Genomic DNA, 22,271 nt, shown 5'->3' with positions numbered 1-22,271 from the left:
GGATACTGCTAGATGTTAGCCTGATAAACAGATTACATATAATGTCAAGAATTTCTAGGAAGTTCTGCTCAATAAATTTAGTACATTTCAAGGATTGGATCTATAAGCTCACCTGTTTGGCTCTTTTAAGAGCTTGTTTCTTGTACATATATGAATCACTATTGACTACAAAAACCATTTTGAATGAGGACAGGTTGAATTTGCACTGTGTGTTGTCAACAGCATCCATATCAGGACACACAGGAGGTTTGACATCTTCTGGGCAGCCACCCCTAAAATAAAATTACATATTTATAAATCAGGAAAATTATGGTGAGGATATAAGTAAAATACAACTATAAACAACAGTGAGTTGAATGTAAGGAAAGAAGTTACTGATAACATAAAAGGCTTCTCATACTCAGTTTCAAAGAATTACAAATTAACAATATTTCATCCAATACTCATATTGATTTTCACTAGGAGTGGATGACTGATGAGCTAAAATGAATGCAGCAAGTATTTACTTAATACCTAATGCACTTCACAACAATGGAATACAATATTATTTTGGTAAAAAAAAAAAAAAAAAAAAAAAAAAAAATCCAGAACTACTAACTTTTCAACATCTTGATTTGTTTGTCTGGCTGCTGTTAACTTCCTCCAGGAACGGAGATTACGAGGCAAAAATACTGGCTTTCTGGACAGCTGGGCCTGCATAGCAGGAGAGATCTGTAAGAAGTTTCTAGTAATATAAACTAAATATAACAAAATTTCTTTGTATAACACAACTATACTATATCAATCAAACTCATACCAACAAGTCTCTGTAGTTCTTATCCATTAAGTCAACTCTCAATATCAAACTATACATTTCAGAAAATCCAAGTAGTATAGTTTCATAAAAAATTTTTGTACAACATAATACTTTAGGAATTTTTCTGCTTCATTTTGATTCCAGAAATAAACTAATTAGCCTCAAAATGCCCTGCCAAAAAACATCAGTGTACCTGAGGTGTAACAGAAGAGACATATTTTTCTACATATTCACTCCATCTCTCAACTTCTGTTACAGCTGGTGGAATGGTTGAATTAGGTGGAATTGGACCACTGGGACTCACTCCAGTTCCAGGACTTCCTCCACTCTCCTCTCCCTCTTCAATCTCTGTATCTATCAGCTCAATTGTCATCCTGCAGTTTCGTTTGTACTGAAAGGCAAAGAACTTTAATAAGTACTATTCAGTCAATGACCCTACAGATAAATATGAATAAAAGTTCTCTTACTTCACTTAGTGTCTAATTATATAAAAAGGGTGACATTCCCCATAAACCCAGAGGTAGTGAGAAAAGGTTTAATAAGCAAAAAGATTTTGACATATCTGTACTGTTCAAACATCCATCACAGTGTTGTAAATGTAATAAATACAATAGTTTCTATGGAGAAATGCATTGAATAATCTCTTTATATGTATTTATAAATGATCTCTTCAAGTTGGTAAAATGACAACATGGAGACTCACTGTATAAACTTTGAAGCAATTTTCATCTTGCAGCAGACGCTCTGATCTCTTTTGATATGCCTGTTCTGCAGCCAATCTTCTATGTGCAGAGGCTACAGGACCCCCAGCACCTCCTCTCTTAGCCTCAGTTAGGAACATTGCAGTGCACTGAGCAGGAGGTTCATCACAAACCAAATGCTGCAGTTGTCTTACTGCTCCTGTTACAACCTAAATGGAATGGAATGAAAGTTGTCATATGTTACAAATACTTGGAAATTCAATCAAATCAACTCAATCAAGGTTTACAGTTACATCCATAAGTTCAGTTGCTTTATAGGTAAACTAATGTTACCACATAAATATGAACCTCCCGAGGTGAAGGTAAAAATATAAGCTTCAAGATTTCTCTGACTGTTGGCAAGTCCTAGAATCTCTTGACAGCAACATCAAAGGTAGATACAAGAATAACAGTCACACAAATAAATGAAGCAAGACTGCAGAGGAAAATAAAAATAGCTGACATGCACTGGCATATATCACAAACAAATTGAGTCCTGTGTTCAACAAGTACCTTATCCAAAGTAAATCCTGTGTAAGCATGAATACCAAACATTTCCCGTAATGTGTCTTCATATGCAGTTGATTCCAAATTGCCATCCAGGACATTCTTGATCATATCAAGCATGGCCGGATAATAATCCTCAACAGCAATTTCATCTGAAAATTATTATTTAGAGTATATTTTCTTTATTATGTCAACCATAACATTTCTTTATGTAACAACTATTCCATTACAAAGAAACATGATCCTTCTATGTGAAAAACATAACTTGTATGTGTAACATACATACCAATGAAAATAAATATTTGAGTAGTTTAAATCTAGGTGATTGCCAAACAGTAAGTTACTTTATAAAACTTTTAAGAAATCAATGTATCCACTTACTTTTAGGCTTGAGACGTAAGGCAACTGCTGTTGCTTCTTTTCTATCTTTTTTATCTCTCGCTTCTTCAGCTGCAATTCTGACAGCGTGCTCATACATTGTGGTGAGTCTACAGCACAGAATTTGGTGCAACCGTAGAAAAAGATACCAGTTGTTGTTGCACATAAACAATCGGTATTCATCATCCTGGAGAGAAGAAAAAAAAAAAAAAATGAGAGAGAGAGAGAGAGAGAATGTTTATCAGATATCCCTAAAGGTCATGCATCAGAGGTGAATAGATGAAAGGTGAAATGGGTGATAACAAGCATATCTGAGATTGTTTGGCCATACTGAAAGAAAAACAATGAAGTTTAAACAGAAAGTTATGTAGGTGGAACTAATGAAAGTGATAATATGAAAGAGAAAGGCCACATAGAAGCAAAATAAGATAGCAAGTAGTAGTATGTGTGAAAGCAATGGTAATAAAGTTAAGCCAGTACAATACAATACAATAATTTGAACGAAAATAAATAAATGCATGGCATTTTGAATTACTACAATAAATAGGTTCATGAAAAACTAAGATAGAAACAACTTCAACAGCAATTACTTACTGGCTCCAAACTTCCATTTCCTGTGTTACCAGATTCCTCTTTTACTTCAACTTTATCATCATCTAATTCTGTCTTTATGTTAACTTTTTCATCTTCTGTTGCATCACCATTTATTGCAGTCTTGCCTTTCATATCATCTTTGGTTTTACTGTGGTTATTATTGTTATTGTTGCCACTGGTTTCCCTGATATTTTTGTAATCTTCCTTTTCCTGATCAATTCCTCTATTTCTTGTTTTTCTTTTATTTGAGTTATTATTGGTGGTGGATGTGGAGGTTGTAGTGGTTGTGGTACATTGTGTAGATGACACTTGTTTACAATCCCGCCCTCTGAGATCTCGGCGACTACTTCCCTCACTCTTGCCTTCACTTTTAACATCTTCTTCTTCCTCATCTTCTTCTGAAAATAAAATTGATCAAGGCAAATCCATAAAAGCATGATGTGCACACACATTCCCAAATATGTAGGGCAAAAGTAAACTCAATACATTAAAGGATCATATATACTCACCATCTAAGTCCTTTTCATCATCAGACATATCTTGTCTAGTATGAAAGAGAAGATCAGGGATGAAATGCCTGACTATTTGCTTGATTTTGGCTTTGTCGTCTTTGTGGTAAGTAGTTTGTCTTTTGACATGATGAATGACTAAGTTAGCTGCATCATCAAGGATAAATTTGTCCGGGTAATGAAGTACCATATGGGGTCCAGTTATTATCTCATTATTCTCTTCAGCTTGCTCATGGCGCTAGAATGCAAGTCAAGATATAAGCCCAAAATAAAAAAAAGTATGGATATTTATTACATGTTTCTGACCGATCATAAATTAATTACAAGAAGGTGCTTCAGAGGAACCATTAAATGTTTAAATTTACTTCTCAAAAGTTCTTTTGCAACCAGTTTAAAGCACATTCCATATATCACAACACAATTTCTAGAGAGAGAGAGAGAGAGAGAGAGAGAGAGAGAGAGAGAGAGAGAGAGAGAGAGAGAGAGAGAGAGAGAGAGAGAGAGAGAGAGAGAGAGAGAGAGAGAGAGAGAGAGAGAATACATATCTTACCTCATCAAACAGTGTTTCTATGTCGTTCAATAAACTTTTTGATCGAATGGTTTTGACATCAGTCTGCTTAAAAGTAATACCCTGATGATCCAAGGACTTTAGATAGTATTTCTCATTTTGTTCCCTCCAGATTTTGTTGAAACCTTTCTGTGCTTCTCTCCACTCCTCATCCTGGAAAATGTTAAGTAATTCCTAAATATCTCGTGCAATATATTTTTTTTTTTGCATGTAAGTTTTAAATTTTACTTGTCCTCTTAGATTCTAAGTTATCATAATTGTTTCTTCCATTTCTATCTTCTGCACTCTCACTAGATTTAAGGAATATTCTTCCCAGGTAAATCTTTCCAAGCAGTATTTTTAACTTGGTATTATTGAAAATAATGTGCCACACAAAAATAAATAAATAAATCTATAAATAAATAAATAAATAAATAAATAAATAAATATCTATCTATCTATCTATCTATATTATATATATATATATATATATATATATATATATATATATATATATATATATATATATATATATATATATATATATATTCCAAATTTATTATTCTTACTCTGACTTCTAGGTTTCTATACTTTAAAAACATAAATTCTTAATATTACCTTTGCTTTTAGCCTCCTCAACACCAAAGGCACTGCAACAACAGGATTCTTTTTTAGCCCGTCAATTATATCAGGAGCTTTATCACCATATATTCTACGGATGGCCCTTTGGTGTATAGTGGGAGAGTTGCCTCCTAGGCAGTCATCTAATCTGAATCTTGCTGCTTCTTCTGGACTCATCCTTTGCAGCTTCTTGTGTACTCCTTCAAGAACTCTCATGGTTGCCAAGTTTGTCTCTAAGACAACATCAAGCTGAAGTATTGTTAAAAAATCTTTTAGTGTCCATTCATCTCAGGACATCATAATCAAATCAGGATGAAATAGTGCCATATTTGAACATGAATAGTTGCATTTCAAAATCAATGTGACAAGGACTAAACAACATTGCATGCTCAAAGGTATTATATCCTGCATGAGTAGCTGGCAAATATAAAAATATATAATTTTTTTTTTCTAAGCACAAGCCACAGTAAAATGGTTAAAAATGTGTTCTATTCAATAATATCCCTTACATCCTAGAAATAACATTTCCTGTATGAGTAGCTGTTAATTAGAAATATATATATATTACAGATGCTTTCTTTCCAAGCACCAACCACAGTGAAATGAAGTTAAAAATGTATTCAATAATTTCTCTTACATCCTAGAAGGCACCCATCGTTCATTAATCACAATAGTGTACTATTATTTCTAAGATTTACAGAAAATCATAGAATAGAATACATATATGAAAGACTGGCATTTTCCACAGAAGAAAGCAAATCTCACACTAAAGTTTATTAATTCCCTTCAGAAATCAAGCACTTATTCATCTCTAATGGACCATGGATATTAAGTAATGCTACAAGATTAAATATCTTAAAGGTTATAAGTGCATGGCTGAACTGTTTTCTATCTACTTACCTCAAACCTCTCATCCTCACATCGATATATGTACTCTTCATACTGTGTTTTCCGAGACGTAACAAAGGTGGAATCTTCTGACCAGGAAGGAAATGACACCCAAGTGTCATTGAGGACTTCTCGACACAAACTTGTACGACCAGAACATTTGGGTTGAGGATATGACTTGGGAAGAGCACAGTATGAAGCTCCTAACCTCTTGCATGTTGTATAATCTGTAAAACACAAGCTTATTTGAAGACCCTTTTTTCCTTTCACACTTGAGTCTTTATGCATTCAGTATGTAAACACTGAAAAAATTCAAAAATAACAAACTAACTTCAACAGAATATCCATCACTTATTTAAATAATAAAAATTCATGTGGATATGGGACTGAAAATGTATGATCCATAATATAAATTAATATACATATAAACTTTTCTTTTAATAATAATAAATCAGTCTTTACCTATTTCCATGGCTAAATCTCCACTTATTCTTTCTTGTTTGGCAACAGTTGAAGGTATAATATCTGAAGAACCCATAGAGCCTTCTCTGTAACCAACAAACTCCTAGAAGAAAAATTAAAAAGTATTATGTTCATAAAGATTTGAATAACTATAGAAAACAATCAATCAGGAACAATTAACCAATAGTATTCTATACATTCCAAATCAAATACAACTCTCTCACAGAGTTGAATGAACTTGAAGTTCTTGATGTTTCAAAGACAAAACACTCAGGCACATCAGTCATTATCTTTTAAGAACATATTTATACTGACTTCACAAGCAGCAGATAATTATAACTATCAAGAAAATAAATTTTGACAAATATGAAAGTAACACTGAAACAAACCTTAAACCACTTCAGGAGATCAGGGAACTTGGTAAGGAACGGGTGGACTAGTTGCACTAGCTCTGAGCGGGTTATAATTTCTTCATTGTATAGTGTGATGCATCTCAAAAAATTATGGTATGTTTCTTCATGTCGCAGAGCTTTCCGAACCTGGAAAATACATGCAATGTAAATTCAATGTTCAAAATGAATTTAAGTAAATTTAAGTTTCACTAATTGTCATAGAAAATAGTGATATCATGAAAAGAGATTAGATGAATGCTAATTTTAGAGTTAGATGAACAACTCTTAAAATAACAGTATAAGAATTCAGACATGGAAGACTACCACATAATGTGTTACTGAAAACATACAGAAAACATGATAAATATCTTGATGTAAGATTTGAAAAAAAAAAAAAAAAAAAAAAAAAAAAACTTATTTAGGGAGATGTAGCATAACACCAACTCTGCTACACAAGAAATTCTTAAATTGATGTCAAATACCATCAGCCAAACAGCTATTGTGCCCATCACCATAAAACCTACTTTTCATCCAATGGTAAGAACTTGCTTAATGATCATATAATACAAGGCAACTGTTAACATCCAGGATATCAGTTAATAATATCTAAGCAATGTTGACGAAAAGTAGAGTTATCTGAGTGTTTGCTGTTCTAGCCAGGATCTGAACCCAATCCAATCTGTAGTCATGCATATTATCCATCTTACCATAGCAACACCAGGGTATGTGTGGCAAATGGACATCATTTCACATTGTTACCAAGCCAGGAGCCAACCTTTTCAATAGTCAAGCCCATATCATAGTCAAACCATCAAAAGTCTCTATCAATTGTGTGTAGCTGGACAAGTAATTATTTGTTTACTAAGTGTACTTATGAACAGATTATAAGAGATTAAAACTCCAATGTTAAATAAATAAATAAATAAATAAATAAATAAATAAATATATATATATATATATATATATATATATATATATATATATATATATATATATATATATATATATATATATATATATATATATATTTTAAATAATTTATGAATATAACTAATCTTTGTTTCAATAGGTAGTAATAAAAGTGTTTTACCTTATCGAAAAAGGCATACTCTGCCAAGGTTGCATATTTTCCTGCTTCTGCAGCACTCATATCCTTCAGGTAGCCAAGCTTTGGTTTCTTTACTGGAGGCTGAGCATGTGAATGGGTGTGAGTTTGTGTGGGGCCTGAATGAGGCCGCTTCAACTGAAGGCCAAACATACTTGAAGTTTTGTTTGGAGTATTGCCTGGGCCACTGACGAGATTGTTTCCTGATCCTAACCCACATGAGCCTTTGATGTTTGACTTCTTCACTGATGTATGATCATTGCTCACTGCCTTGTTACTCTGTAAATAAGTAAAGAAAGTAACATACATGAGGATACCTCCATCCTTCTTATCAATGGAATATTTATAACATTACATAATAACTGAAACTTATTCTTAAAAATAACTCATACAAGGATTCTAAATGGCAACACCTTGAATTTTCTGTGTGTGTGTGTGTGTGTGTGTGTGTGTGTGTGTGTGTGTGTGTGTGTGTGTGTGTGTGTGTGTGTGTGTGTGTTTTATCTAGTTGTGTTTTACAGGAAAAGAGCTTTGCTCATGCTGTCACATCTCCATATCTATAGTCATCCAGTTCCAGGTCTTTGTCAACTGTGTCCATCCTTTCCATACCCTGTATATAGCAATTAGGTCTCCTATTATCTCATCTATTGCTATCTTAGAAGTTTAAATATCTTTAATCTGTCCTCATACGTTAGGTCTCTCAAACTTAGAACCATTTTGGTTACAGCTCTTTGAATCCTCTTTATCTTCCTTATATCTTTCTTAAGTTGTGACCATACAAGTGCAGCATATTCTAGTTTAGGTCAAATCAATAATTCTATTAGTGTTTTCATCATCTCTTCATGTATATAGGTAAATGCCCATTTTATTTTTCTTGGTAACTCATGCTTTCCCAACTATGTTGTCAATGTGTTTTTCCAATGATAATTTGTCATTTATTGTAATATTCAAGTCTTTCTCCTCTTTTGTTTTCTGAATTTCTACCTCTCCCATAGTGTAAGATCTCTTCTGTCTTCTATTGCTTTTTCCTAGTTCTATCACTTTGCACTTTTTTGCATTAAATTCCATTTCCCATTTCTTGCTCCACTTGCGGATCTTACTAAAATCTTTTGTAACATTTCACAATCCATGTCATTTTCCACTCGTTTCAGTAACTTTGCGTCGTCTACAAATAAGTTTATACAACTGTCCACCTCATCAACCATATCATTGATATACACTATGAACATTACATGGGCAAGAACCGTTCCCTGTGGAACTCCACTTATAACTCTGCACCATTTTGATTCTTCACCTTTTATCATTGTTCTCATTTTTCTGTCCTTTAGGAAGTCTGTTATCCAATCCAGAACTTTACCCTGTAAACCACTTATGTTTTTAATTTTTCACAGCAATCTTTGATGTGGTACTTTATCGAAAGTTTTTTTTTAGATCCAGGTAGACACAGTCTGCCCATCTGTCCCTTTCCTGAATTATATCTATTGCTCTACTGTAAAAACTCAATAAGTTTGTGACACAAGATCTTCCACTTGTAAAACCAAATTGTTGTACAGTTAATGTATGTGACTCTTCTAGCTGTTGCACCCATCTGTCTTTGACTATTTTTTCAGCTAGTTTTGCAATCACGCATGTTAGGAACACTGGCCTGTAGTTCAATGGTTCTTCATTGTTAACTACGTTAAAAATTGGTATTTTCTTTCCTCAAAAGAATGTATTATGATGGTATGCAATATCTGTCAGTTGGTCATGACATTACCTCAATATCAAATTTGACACCCCATCTAGTCCTTGAGCCGTATTCACATCCAAAGTTTTCATAATCTTCCTGATTTCCCTGACTTCTACATGGATCTTTCTTGTTTCTTTGTCCCCGTGACCTGTTTGTGTCCCTTCAAACTTGTTTGCTTTGGTGAATACCGATTGAAAACACCTACGTGTTATTTCTGCCTGTGATCTTGCATCCTCTTATGTGACATTATCAAATTTTAATCTATTATTTTTTTTTTTTTTTTTTTTTTCATTTTCCCATTAACGTATTTATAAAAGTTTTGGCTCATTTTTGCATATGTCAACTATGTCTTTCTCTTAGTTCCTTTGTTCCTCTCTCAGTGTTTGGACATATTCACTTCTTACTTACCTTAAATTCTTCCCAATTATTAAGTCCTTTTCTTTTTCTCCATTTATTCTATGCTGCTTCCTCTTTCACTTTTGCTAATCAACATCTTATGCTATACCATTCTTCCTTTCTCTCCTCATCACTGATTTTGATTTTGGGAACATATCTTTTAATTCCTTCATTATAAATATTCGTAAATAAATATATAGTTGATTCCACTCAGTTTCCGTGAAGTATTCCCTTAACTTTGCGAAGTCTGCCTTCCCATAATTATATCTCCCATTTATGTGAAGTTTGTTCTTATTTACTGCTGAACCATTGTCTAGGCTGAATTCAATCAACAGATGGTCACTTATTCCTAGAGGGAACAAATACTTAATTTCTTCTATGATATCAACTCTTTTGTAAACAATAGGTCGAACCTCGATGCCTCCTCATTTCATCCAACTCTTGTAGTTTCCCTAATCCACTGTCATAGCGTTAATCATTGTTAAGTTTATTAGTGTATATCCCCAGAGCTCTTCTCCTTGTGTGGTCCAGGTTTCCCAGCATACCTCTTTGCAGCTGAAGTCATCTGTAAGTGTTACATTCCTGCTTTCTTGCAACATTTTTTTTAAACAATTTCTCATATCTCTCAACATTTCTTTATCCCCTTCTTATTTCCATGTGTGTGTGTGTGTGTGTGTGTGTGTGTGTGTGTGTGTGTGTGTGTGTGTGTGTGTGTGTGTGTGTGAGAGAGAGAGAGAGAGAGAGAGAGAGAGAGAGAGAGAGAGAGAGAGAGAGAGAGAGAGAGAGAGAGAGAGAGAGAGAGAGAGAGAGAGAGAGAGAGAGAGAGAGAGAGAGAGAGAGAGAGAGAGAGAGAGAGAGAGAGAGAGAGAGAGAGAGAGAGAGAGAGAGAGAGAGAGAGAGAGAGAGAGAGAGAGAGAGAGAGAGAGAGAGAGAGAGAGAGAGAGAGAGAGAGAGAGAGAGAGAGAGAGAGAGAGAGAGAGAGAGAGAGAGAGAGAGAGAGAGAGAGAGAGAGAGAGAGAGAGAGAGAGAGAGAGAGAGAGAGAGAGAGAGAGAGAGAGAGAGAGAGAGAGAGAGAGAGAGAGAGAGAGAGAGAGAGAGAGAGAGAGAGAGAGAGAGAGAGAGAGAGAGAGAGAGAGAGAGAGAGAGAGAGAGAGAGAGAGAGAGAGAGAGAGAGAGAGAGAGAGAGAGAGAGAGAGAGAGAGAGAGAGAGAGAGAGAGAGAGAGAGAGAGAGAGAGAGAGAGAGAGAGAGAGAGAGAGAGAGAGAGAGAGAGAGAGAGAGAGAGAGAGAGAGAGAGAGAGAGAGAGAGAAAGAAAGAAAGAAAGAAAGAAAGAAAGAAAGAGAGAGAGAGAGAGAGAGAGAGAGAGAGAGAGAGAGAGAGAGAGAGAGAGAGAGAGAGAGAGAGAGAGAGAGAGAGAGAGAGAGAGAGAGAGAGAGAGAGAGAGAGAGAGAAGGGGGAGGAGTAATTGTTACCACAGCAAGATCAAGTAAGTCAGTTATATTGTGGTCTTATTAACAAAGTCAGCAACTTTCATGTGATAGCTACCCATATCCAAGGACACCATAAGCAAGGTGCTATGAATTTCTCTACTGCCCACAGCAGACCTCAGGTGCTCAAACAAAATAAACAATATATGTTGTACTGTAGGGATACATATAACCCAAAGGGTCATAGATAACACTTCCCTGTCACCTATGCAGACCTTAGTGCTCCCCATGGCATGGCATGACTGAGCTGAGGTCAATAACAGATGCCAGATGCATCCACAGATATCAAGGTGCCTACATAGAGTACAGATAATGTACCTATGAACCCATACCACTAAATGAATAAGGATCAATAGGTCCCCAGCCTAACACTATTCTTAACTAAAATGGAGAGAGAGAGAGAGAGAGAGAGAGAGAGAGAGAGAGAGAGAGAGAGAGAGAGAGAGAGAGAGAGAGAGAGAGAGAGAGAGAGAGAGAGAGAGAGAGAGAGAGAGAGAGAGAGAGAGAGAGAGAGAGAGAGAGCATGGTATAAGACACCAACACTTCCTCCTAGAAGAGATCAACCACTCAAACGTAAATTAATAAGCATAGGCCGAAAACAAGACAAAAATTAGTCCTTACTCCATGATGAGTCCGATACTGATCCATAATATCTGACACAGCTGCCTGTGTTGCAGAGTTGTTGGTAGCATCTGGGAGAAACTGACTGAATTCTTGCAACAAATCTTCTTGATTTTCAAACAATTTTGCAACCTAGGTGAAAGAGATAAAAGTACATTATATATTAATATAATAAATAAAATGAAAGTACATGCTAGCAAAAATACTTCTTCCATCATACAGAACAAAGTTTATATTTTAGAAACTTGAAAGAATTCTCTTAGTAGTACCAAGACGTCTGAATTTCAGAGCAGTTGAATCTAACAAAGGTCTAGCAAGAGAAGTTTATAATAAATTAGAAAAAAAAAAAAAAATAAATAAATAAAAATAAATAAATAAAATAAATAAATAATAAATAAATAAATAAATAAATAAAAACAATAAAAAAATAAATAAATGACAAATAATAATAACAATAATAATATACAATACTGGTCTTCAACTCCATAATTATGCAAATATGTTGCTATTCTTACCTTTTCATAAACTTCTGTTTCTGTGAGGGCTCGAGTGGGAATAGAACCTCCATCTTTGATATGCCGCTGCTCCTTTTGGTAAGTGTGAAGGATTTCTAGGAACTGTTTATAAATATCTGGCTGACCTTGAAACCGTAACTGAAAAGACAGGAAAACATTAACTCAGTATAGATGAATGAAATAATGTTAAGGTAGAAATGTTAGTCTATATGTTACTTTTACAAGCAGTTGAATTTATCAGTTTTACAATAATATATATGCTGATAATACAATTAAGTCAAACATACCTTTATCTTATTAACATAATTAATTGCATGGTTGAATTCCACAGGTTGTGCTGGAGCCTGATGATGGTGATGGTGATGATGAGGGGGAGGCGGTGGTGGTGGTTGAGGTTCACGGTTTGGGTGCTGTGGGGCAGTGTTAGTGGAGTGTGGCGTTCCTGCAGTGGTGTTATTAGTGGCATTTGAGCTACAACTGGTATTCGTTGCTGAGGGAGCGCTGTTCCCACCACTAACATTGGTTACCTGACTGACACTGGCAGCACCTCCTCCTGCTCCAGTACCAACACCACTGCCACCCCCACCCGGACCTCCTCCCCCTCCGGTTCCACCCCCACCTCCCCCAGTTACAACACTACTGCTTCCTCCACCTCCTGGCCCAGATGTTCCTCCAGTTACATTATGAACAGTATGAGTTCCAACAAGACCCGGCCCAGGATGCTGAGTTACTCCAGCTGATAATGATCTGAAAAAGAAAAATTGTTTTTCCATACAATACCAACTACTAAAGTTGTCCAAAGAAATATACCATTCAGGAAAATAAATGCTTTTAACAGAAATGTGAATCTAAAGTAAATTTCCAAACAACTGCATACTGCAATGGACTGGTTTCAGGTTATGTTGAAATTAAGTTAATAAAGTAGACTCTAATAATTATCAGTGATATATATATATATATATATATATATATATATATATATATATATATATATATATATATATATATATATATATATATACACACAATGGAGACTCAATACTCGAACTTAATTCATTCCAAATGGCTGTTCAAGTATTAAAAAAGTTTGACTATTGATACATATACATCAGGTAATTCGTTTTATCTTAGCAAAACCTCGTTTGTAAATTTCTATGTATTTTTTTTTTTTTACAATTTTGATTTGTACATACCATAAGTGAAGACTGGTGATGGATAACTTATAAGAAGAGGGGAGAAGAGCGGGGAGGAGGAAGGAGATAGCTCGAGGATGAGTCACCATCCATGATAATGTCTTGGCAACTTTTCTCCAGGTATGATTCCTGTGAATCCACCAGTGGAGTGCTGTGGCTCACTAACACTTGCACTCTCACTAGATTCCTTATTTTCATCACTAATAAGCCTCTTTGGTGCCACTAAGTTTTTAAATGAAAAATAACTGACAGAAGGCAGAAGAATGTTGTTTTTCCAAAGATATGGTAGGACTAAGGATGCACACTGGCATCCAGTATACCAATATTACCAGTAATGCAGTATCAGAACAATACAGTGGCAGCTGTGAGAAGGGACATGACAGAGCTTTGTATACGACCAAATGTGCAGCGTTTGATTACCAGATATTTTCACCAGTAATAAGCCTTTGGTGTTAATGTAAGTTTATAATAGCAAGACTTCAGATAGAATGCAGGAGAATGTTATTCTGATGACTGAAGCAGCACAAGTCACAACTGGCAGAGGGGAAAGTGGGACACCAGGGACCCTTTGTTTATAATGAAATGTGTGGACGTTTGACTATAAGGTTTTTTTTTTTTTTTAATATCAAATCGAACTTTTGCGTTCAAGTATTGAGTCTCCACTGTATGTGTGTGTGTGTGTGTGTGTGTGTGTGTGTGTGTGTGTGTGTGTGTGTGTGTGTGTGTGTGTGTGTGTGTGTATATATATATATATATATATATATATATATATATATATATATATATATATATATATATATATATATATATATATATATATATATATATATATATATATATATATATATATATATATATATATATATATATATATATATATATATATTCAACCACACTGGGGATGGCTGCATTGTCCATTGACATCACTAACCATACAACAGCCACTTTACCCAATAGATTTGAAATGAAATATCAAGATGAAGAATAAAAATCAACTATACGAAACACAAGATATGTCACGAAAAAAAATCAACTAAACAAATTCAAGTTGTTCAAACTGGCTCAAAATAAATTTAAAAGACCAAAAGGATATTCCTGTGCTTACATATATGTGTGAGTAAAGGTGTTGGCTAAAAAACTAAAGCACACAATATTTTAAGTACATTCAAAATGAGGTCTGTGTTGTAAAAGAAGTGACCAAAAGGAATATTATTTTTTTATTATAATGGCTGTGCATGAAAGAAAGATGGGAATCTTAAAATTATAAATTTCTACCTTGATCCACATGAGCTACATCCAAATTATCCTTACTTATGTTTAATGACTTCACTGGAAAAAAAATCAACAAGCTGTTTCAAAGGAACATTAATTCTAATGATAAAAAGTAAAGGGAACTAAAATGTTAGTTATAATGCCTGAATGTAGCAAATGGATGAGATGGTGTTCAGTTATCAGGCACACCTTAGGATCTTCGTCAGCCTTGTCTCTTTTAGCTACAAATGCATTAACACATTCAGACATCTACAAACCCGAATTTCTATTGGATATCAAAACAGCAACAGCATTTACTTTCATTAGTGTGACATTTCTTCATCTGTTACCAAAGTGTGCTGACACTGTTCACTAGTGTTGTTATATATCTATAATTATTGTTTTGCAATGGTTGAGTTTGCTACACAAGCAGCAGCCTAAACAACTAGAGATTAAAGTTATCTTTTATCTAGTTTATATCTATTAATGAGGATTAGTGTTTCAAGGTTGAGTAAGGATAGGGGGAAAAGGTAAAAGTTCACGATTAAACAATGATACAATGTCTTACTTTTGGATGAATGGAGATAAACATAGCTAAAAGAAGACATGACTGCACGAGCAACCCATGTACAATGAACTATACAAGTTCCATTAAAAAAGAGAACTAGCCCTTGTAAATATTTGAATTAATACAGCAGGCAATAAATGACTATTTCTGAATCATACTGTGTTAGGAAGAGGATAATAACTGACACTAAAATACAAAGTAGAACACACAGCATTTTGGAGATGAAGCCAATTGAAAAAAAATAATAAATAAATAAATAAATAAAAAAAAATAAAATAAAAATAAATAAATAAATAAATAAATAAAGATATATAAAATTGAAATCAATAGATAAAAAAATCTTATTGTACAAAAGTTGATTTATTTTAACATAATACTTGATGATAATAGAGAAAGCCAGGTTTTTGCTTGTAAGAGATTTCTATGTCCTTGTACAGTTGTAAGTTTGCCACTGGATCCACATATATCATAAACTATGTTATTTACACAATAAGTGTAGAAGTGATATGCAGACTGATACCTAAAATTGAGCTAGTTATATTGAATCAGCTGAAGAGTAAGGATGAAATGTGGTAAAGGACTGGAGAGTATGTAAAGCATTGATTATGTAGTACTATGTTATGGCCTGTAAAGTTGATTATACTAGAGGAAATATGCTCATGATAAGACAATGCAAAGAATACTATGAAAGAGAAACAGGAATAAATGATTTGCTTTACACCCAAATTATTGCAACCCAACAACTAAACCCTTGAGAAAGCTGAAACTAAACATCAAATATTCATTGCAAATAGTGGTGCCTCGCTAAGAGCGGACCTCACATTAACAGATTTCACTCAGTAACAGACTGATCAGATACTAACCAATTTCTTTACCATAATGGCAGTTTTTTCTATAAATCCATAGTTCCTGAGTGGCATGTATATGTACAATGCATGTACAACACAATAAATAAACCAAAAAGGCCTCTGTTTATCTACTCCAGCATGCTAGATACTACTTTAACACATCTTGTTGGTCTATGATTTACAAAACTTGTAATAAGATAGAGAACCGTGACTGCTTGGCTGTGTGGTCACCAGTCACATTCATGGTAAAATGGGGTCCCAGGCTGGCTGGATCCATGGCCTGCTAGTGTGAATTGCTAGTTATGCATTTGAGAGAGAGAGAGAGAGAGAGAGAGAGAGAGAGAGAGAGAGAGAGAGAGAGAGAGAGAGAGAGAGAGAGAGAGAGAGAGAGAGAGAGAGAGAGAGAGAGAGAGAGAGAGAGAGAGAGAGAGAGAGAGAGAGAGAGAGAGAGAGAGAGAGAGAGAGAGAGAGAGAGAGAGAGAGAGAGAGAGTTTGTTGTTCCTTTCAGCCAGTGAATCCAGAAGAGGAAAACCTAGTCCACTTCATACTAAATTCTCCTTAGTTAAAAGAAAGGAATGAAATTGTAGACCTCCAAAGATCTGTAAATGAAAACAAAATTTGAGTGATTGGGGAGGCTTTGTAATTTTTTTGTCATCTGGACTTCATCAACCCAGCATGCTCTGTCTGTCTGTCTGTCTCTCTCTTCTACTTCTTCCAAGAAGTACTATTTCAAACTGCAGATTACTACCATAGATTGGTTTTGAGGGTGGCCATAAGGTGATCTTGCAACAGGACAATAATATATAGTGGCAGAACACAGCCTTCCCTAAACCTACATGCTCTGCCACCCCCCTCTTACTCTCTTTCTCTGAAGTCCTTGTTCATATTGCATATTATTGTCTTAGATTAGCTGTGAGGTGACTGCCACCCCCCTCCTACTCTTTCTCTGAAGTACTTGTTCATATTGCATATTATTGTCTTATATTAGCTGTGAGGTGACCATATGACAAGCTTGCAGCAAAATAATAGTCCATAGCAGGACTACATAATGTAAGGTGTGTGAAGAGGCATTGGCACTTGGTCACAATTCCTTGCACATATGCCACACTTGGGATAGGGAAGACTTTTTAACCCGAAAAGTCTGACAGGCCTTAAATACGGCTGCATAGCACACTTCCGACAGTCCTTAAATGGGGCAGCTACTTTGAGCGCTAATAAAAACCGCGCTAGCATTGGTAGCGCTGCTATATTTGGTCATGACGTAGGCCTATGGTAGTACTGTCGGCTCCCAGGAAGCACACCGCTCTAGCCAGCTAGTCTCCCGCAATTTTCTGTGAGGTGCGTGAGCGTCGTGTCGCGGTGATAATTATTTACGTATTTACTTATTTAAGGAACTATTATTTACAACTATGGCTACTGGTGCTAAGAGGAAGCTAAAGTTTAGTGATAAAAGTGATAGACAAGGCGGGACAAGACGCAAAGTGCACAGGTTGGAGGTAGATCCCGACCCCGCTATTGTGACAACATCGTCACCCACGCCTGATAAAAACATACGTAACTATAATCAGCCAATATGAGTGAAAACACGAAAAACATGTGAAAACACATAAAAACATGAGCAGTGCCTTACATTATGTAAGAATACACATAAAAGCACCTCCCCCGAGTTGCCGCTACCACAATCTTCTCCAATTATCGGTTATTATTCTGACACAACCATAGTGAGTAGAGCAATAAAAACTTGTAGGATGATGCATTGTCATGTCTACTAACAGCAGATTTTTTTCCAGAGTAATTTATAAGAGTTGATTTTTTTATGATAATTGCGGTAATGGGAGGGTGCGAAATTTACGGCCATCGGTCTTAGCGGGTTAAATAGAGAAAAGCCTTGATTTTTACCTCAACAGTGATGTGGAAAAAAGTTAACAGGATTTCTGAAATAATTTAAGAAACTCACTAATTTGTATTGAACAGAGGGAGAGAAAGAAAAACAAAGACAGAGGATAAGGTGAGAGAGGTTAGAAGCAGCTATATTTATAATAATTCATCTATTCTTGGTAAGACAACTTTTTATAACTGTATACTTCTAAAATAATAACTAATTCTTATTTTTCAACATTGAACATTGAATAATGTTGTTTTAAATGTTCAAAATGCATTATTAAGAAATTAAGTTAATGAGGTGAAAAAAAGGCGTACAGGGGTTTATGGGTCTTGCAGACAAACCCCTCTCAGTAACAGACACCTCACCACAAAGTGTTCACTATCGTGAGGCACCACTGTATACTGTGGGAGGGGGGGAGGAAGCTTTGTAATAAGTAATCATCTTAGTAAATTAACATATGGATATATAGATAATATAATCAAGAAAATTCTTCTTTAACATTAAATGAAATTTTAATCAATGTTACAGTGATGTTTTCACACTACAGACACTGGCTAAGAGGCTGTGACATAGGCCTAAAGCAACATACTAATTGGCTACTAGAATAGTGGGAGGGGCTTCCCCAGTGCATCTATGCACTTATAAAAGGCCTGAGACAGCACCCTAAGCCATAATACAAGCATTTGATTTTTCTATTGAGATCCCATTACCAATCTCATATATGAATACGAGCTTGTATGTGTGTATGAGGAACCAATTCTTGTACATACGTTTGATCTTGTATCGAAGGGGTTAAACAGAAGAAATGTCTTCCAAATCCAATCAGCTTCATAATATTAAGATAAAGGAATTTTTACCATTGGTACACAAGTCTCACCTTTGAGGAGGTGGATGATGTGGAGGTTTCACAGTGACGGCAGGAGGTGGAGGAGGCGGTGGATGATGAGTGGAAGTAATGTGATGATGAACTCCTTGTGGAGTGTGTACCACTGTTGTCTGTTGGCCTGGCACACTGACACTCACCTAATGGAGAAAAACAATACAACTGTGGCCATAAAGACAATAAAAAGTTAATTTTTCCACAGTGTTCTGCTGAGTTTTGGCAGGTCTTTACCACACTACAATACTGTTCTTTAGCAAAATCTTCATGAATATATTAACAATAGAATAAAAACAGGGTTCATACGCCTTTGTCATTTTGTCTCCTCAAAATTAAAGAGCTCTTTAACATGTTGAAAAACAAAAATGAAAATAAAGTGGCATAGCCTCTTTTCAAATTCAATGTACTATGATAATTTGCACATACCATAACATGACAAAATGTTGGCTAGCTAGGGCTGTACAAACCCTGCAAAGGCACAAGTCTCAACAGAACACTGTTTCTCAAAACTACTTTTTTTTATGTATGTGGATTCAAAATGTTTCTTTCTTTCTTGTCGGTAATGTAGCATGTCACATCAATCTTTAAATGTACTCATGTGTCACCTAGGCACCTAAGATGTTTCTATCTTGCCAATTATAATGAAAATTATCTGAGTGAAGATTCAATACTTTTATGTATATCTTGTATATATATTCACTGAAGAATAATTTGTTACCATTCTATAATTGGGTAACTATAAGGACATACCTTTGGGAAATCCATAAATGAATTATTGACCCAAAACCAATACTAACATGCATTTAACTGATTTGGGGACATGAGAAACTGGAATTATCAAGGTTATACTGACAAGATTAGTCTTAATTTGTACTATTGTCTTGAAAAGTATACATGAGAGAGCAAAGATGAAAACATATTCCAGAATAACACAAAGTATTCCATGAAGTGTAAATTGTGAAATGACTAACAATGAACAGAGGGGGGGAGTACATAAAATTAATTACAACTTCAAGCTTGTATTCTTCACTATTTTTCAAATATCCTATCTGAAGAGATGACTCCACTGATTAGAAACTGATAAAAAAAAAAAAAAAAAAAAAAAAACACATACACTTGCAGTTTCACCTATGGCTAGATTTTGAAAACTTCTCTTTAAACTTGTATAAATGTAATACTATTACGCAAATTGAACAAGCATCAACATAAGATACTTAAGATGCTGCCAAATTGAAATGAAGGATGCAACACAAAGTGCAATAGCCTGAATTTTCAATGTGATCGAACCTTTCATTTTATTTCTCATGTCTGTACACTGCATTACATGCCAGAATGGCTGTAAATTCATTAGATATCTTATCACACTATTTCTAAACTGTAATCAACATTAAGTGTTAATATATGCATGTACTACACATTACTGCTGCTATGTTATTTCCAAATCAAGTAAGGATGCAACTGTTATTCTCTAAACTGTCAAATTTCATGAAACTGTTGAAGTTGTCATGCTTGATCTCATGAATTTTGAAAAGAAAATCTGAACAAATATCCCTAACAAGTCTTGAATGTTAGGGTTTTATATCTACTATTTGTTAAGTATTACATTTATCATAATTACCAGCTACTGACTGACCTTCAACAATCCCCAATCCCAAAATGAAACTCCTCTTTTTCTATTCTTCAGTGTTGGCAGTGCATGTGCACACAATCATGAAAATAATGATTATCTTTTATCTACATTTCTATAACAAATGCTTATTGCATGATGGAGCCTGATAAACATTTGAGGATTTCACTTAACAAAATGTAGAAACTGTATTTTTTTTCTGTTTAAAAATATGTTCATGGTTACTGTATGTATCTCCAGAATACCAAGTTCTCTATTAATCCATTGCTGACTTTCCTTAGCATCTTCCTCAGTCATGTAAACTAGGAAACTCTGCTAAAAATAAATAAGAAAATCTATTCTTACTGAAAGAATGTAAGATTATATTTGACTTCATTTAGCTTTTACTTTAAAAAGCTGGTGGCTCATAAAAATCTACCAATCCATCGTCCCTTAACATGGAAACAACTCTGGGTTTATTTCACTCATCTTTAAGAAGTATTTTCTGTTCTGATTATTTGGCAATAATTTTATCCCTAACACTTATCAATATTTCTCAAATACATATTTCCTATATTTGCCACATTCTTGATCTGGTACACATTCTGCCCTGAGTAGATAGCTTAATTTGCTTTCTCATTAATCTTCTACCAAATACACATATTCTCTCTCTACTTTCTCATTAGCCTTGTCCTTTTCTCTCCAGATAAAAGATGCCAAACCCAAATAATCCAGTCTATCAAATCAAATTTGGAACACTCAATATTCTCTTCTCATACTCATTTAATTATCATACAATTAAATTTGGGCTACTTACTGCATCCATATTTACATCATCTTTTATTAAATCCAGCAGTTCAAATGTCTATGATATTCAAAAAGTGTCAGTCACAGGCATAACCTTTTAGAAACATCAGCTATTACTAATAAGTGATGACTGAAGAAGAGGGAATGGGAAACCTGTCAATGCACTTCCCAAAATTACTTTACTTCATAATTATGATCAAAATAAAAATACACCAAATGGGTCTTGCTCCTTTCCATCTGACTGATCAAACAGAATGCATCTTAGCATAAGAATGTTAAACAAAATAAATATGACAATCATTATTTAACAAGTAAAATATTACTTACTGAAATCAAAGGTATACAACAATTTAGTAATTTGTCTATTCATTACATTTACATATTAAGAAAGTTTAAGACATCAAGTACATTCAGAATTGATTAAGCCAGCTGATGCAATTCTCCAATTTTTTAGTCAAGAACATTAAGCCAAGAGACAAGGGATTTGCTACAGCAGTTTTATATAGGAACATGTAGCTTTAATATTGCACCTATCTAAAGAATTTTTGTGGTTAAAGCAATATGAAGCACTGGTGCTGTTGAAAGTACTCAATCGCTCTTTCTCATCAAAAATGATGATAAAAGGAGAATTATAGCTCAGTTTTAGCAAACAGAACATGAGAGATGTATTCTTGTACATCTAAAGGCACTGCATTGTGTATCTTTTTCTAGTTATATTATCTTTCACAGAATTACTTCTTATGAACCTAAAATGTACTCAGCTCATCTAAAGAACATATAAATAAATAAATTAATTAATATATATAACGTCTAAATAATAAAACATAATATTTCACTACTTTCATGGTTATTTTCTTAAAAGAATATAACTTCACATTTTGTTTCTTATATATATATATATATATATATATATATATATATATATATATATATATATATATATATA

At 34.5% G+C, this 22,271-nt stretch overlaps 1 protein-coding gene across 16 annotated transcripts in view; it reads right to left on the bottom strand.

The window, feature by feature from the left end:
• The window catches only part of LOC123499623 (paired amphipathic helix protein Sin3a-like), a 94,127-nt gene that overhangs the window by 2,102 nt on the left and 69,754 nt on the right, over window positions 1-22,271 (bottom strand). For 14 of the 16 annotated variants that reach the window (XM_045247916.1, XM_045247915.1, XM_045247920.1 and 11 more), the window contains 18 exons: window positions 18,910-19,055; window positions 12,575-13,034; window positions 12,288-12,425; window positions 11,773-11,904; window positions 7,525-7,818; window positions 6,432-6,581; window positions 6,043-6,145; window positions 5,593-5,807; window positions 4,690-4,941; window positions 4,075-4,245; window positions 3,525-3,762; window positions 3,016-3,413; window positions 2,425-2,608; window positions 2,050-2,195; window positions 1,500-1,706; window positions 990-1,187; window positions 599-711; window positions 113-272 (listed from right to left, as the gene is read on the bottom strand). In XM_045247916.1, coding sequence (XP_045103851.1) covers window positions 113-272; window positions 599-711; window positions 990-1,187; window positions 1,500-1,706; window positions 2,050-2,195; window positions 2,425-2,608; window positions 3,016-3,413; window positions 3,525-3,762; window positions 4,075-4,245; window positions 4,690-4,941; window positions 5,593-5,807; window positions 6,043-6,145; window positions 6,432-6,581; window positions 7,525-7,818; window positions 11,773-11,904; window positions 12,288-12,425; window positions 12,575-13,034; window positions 18,910-19,055 — 3,705 coding nt within the window. The remainder of the gene's footprint in view (window positions 1-112; window positions 273-598; window positions 712-989; window positions 1,188-1,499; window positions 1,707-2,049; window positions 2,196-2,424; window positions 2,609-3,015; window positions 3,414-3,524; window positions 3,763-4,074; window positions 4,246-4,689; window positions 4,942-5,592; window positions 5,808-6,042; window positions 6,146-6,431; window positions 6,582-7,524; window positions 7,819-11,772; window positions 11,905-12,287; window positions 12,426-12,574; window positions 13,035-18,909; window positions 19,056-22,271) is intronic. The other 2 variants (XM_045247923.1, XM_045247919.1) reach the window with 2 other exon arrangements.

This window comes from Portunus trituberculatus, chromosome 50 (assembly GCF_017591435.1).
Source record: "Portunus trituberculatus isolate SZX2019 chromosome 50, ASM1759143v1, whole genome shotgun sequence".
NCBI classification, from domain to species: domain Eukaryota; kingdom Metazoa; phylum Arthropoda; class Malacostraca; order Decapoda; family Portunidae; genus Portunus; species Portunus trituberculatus.
The sequence above is the reverse complement of the archived record's forward strand: the minus strand, read 5'-3'. Positions and strand labels throughout refer to the sequence as shown.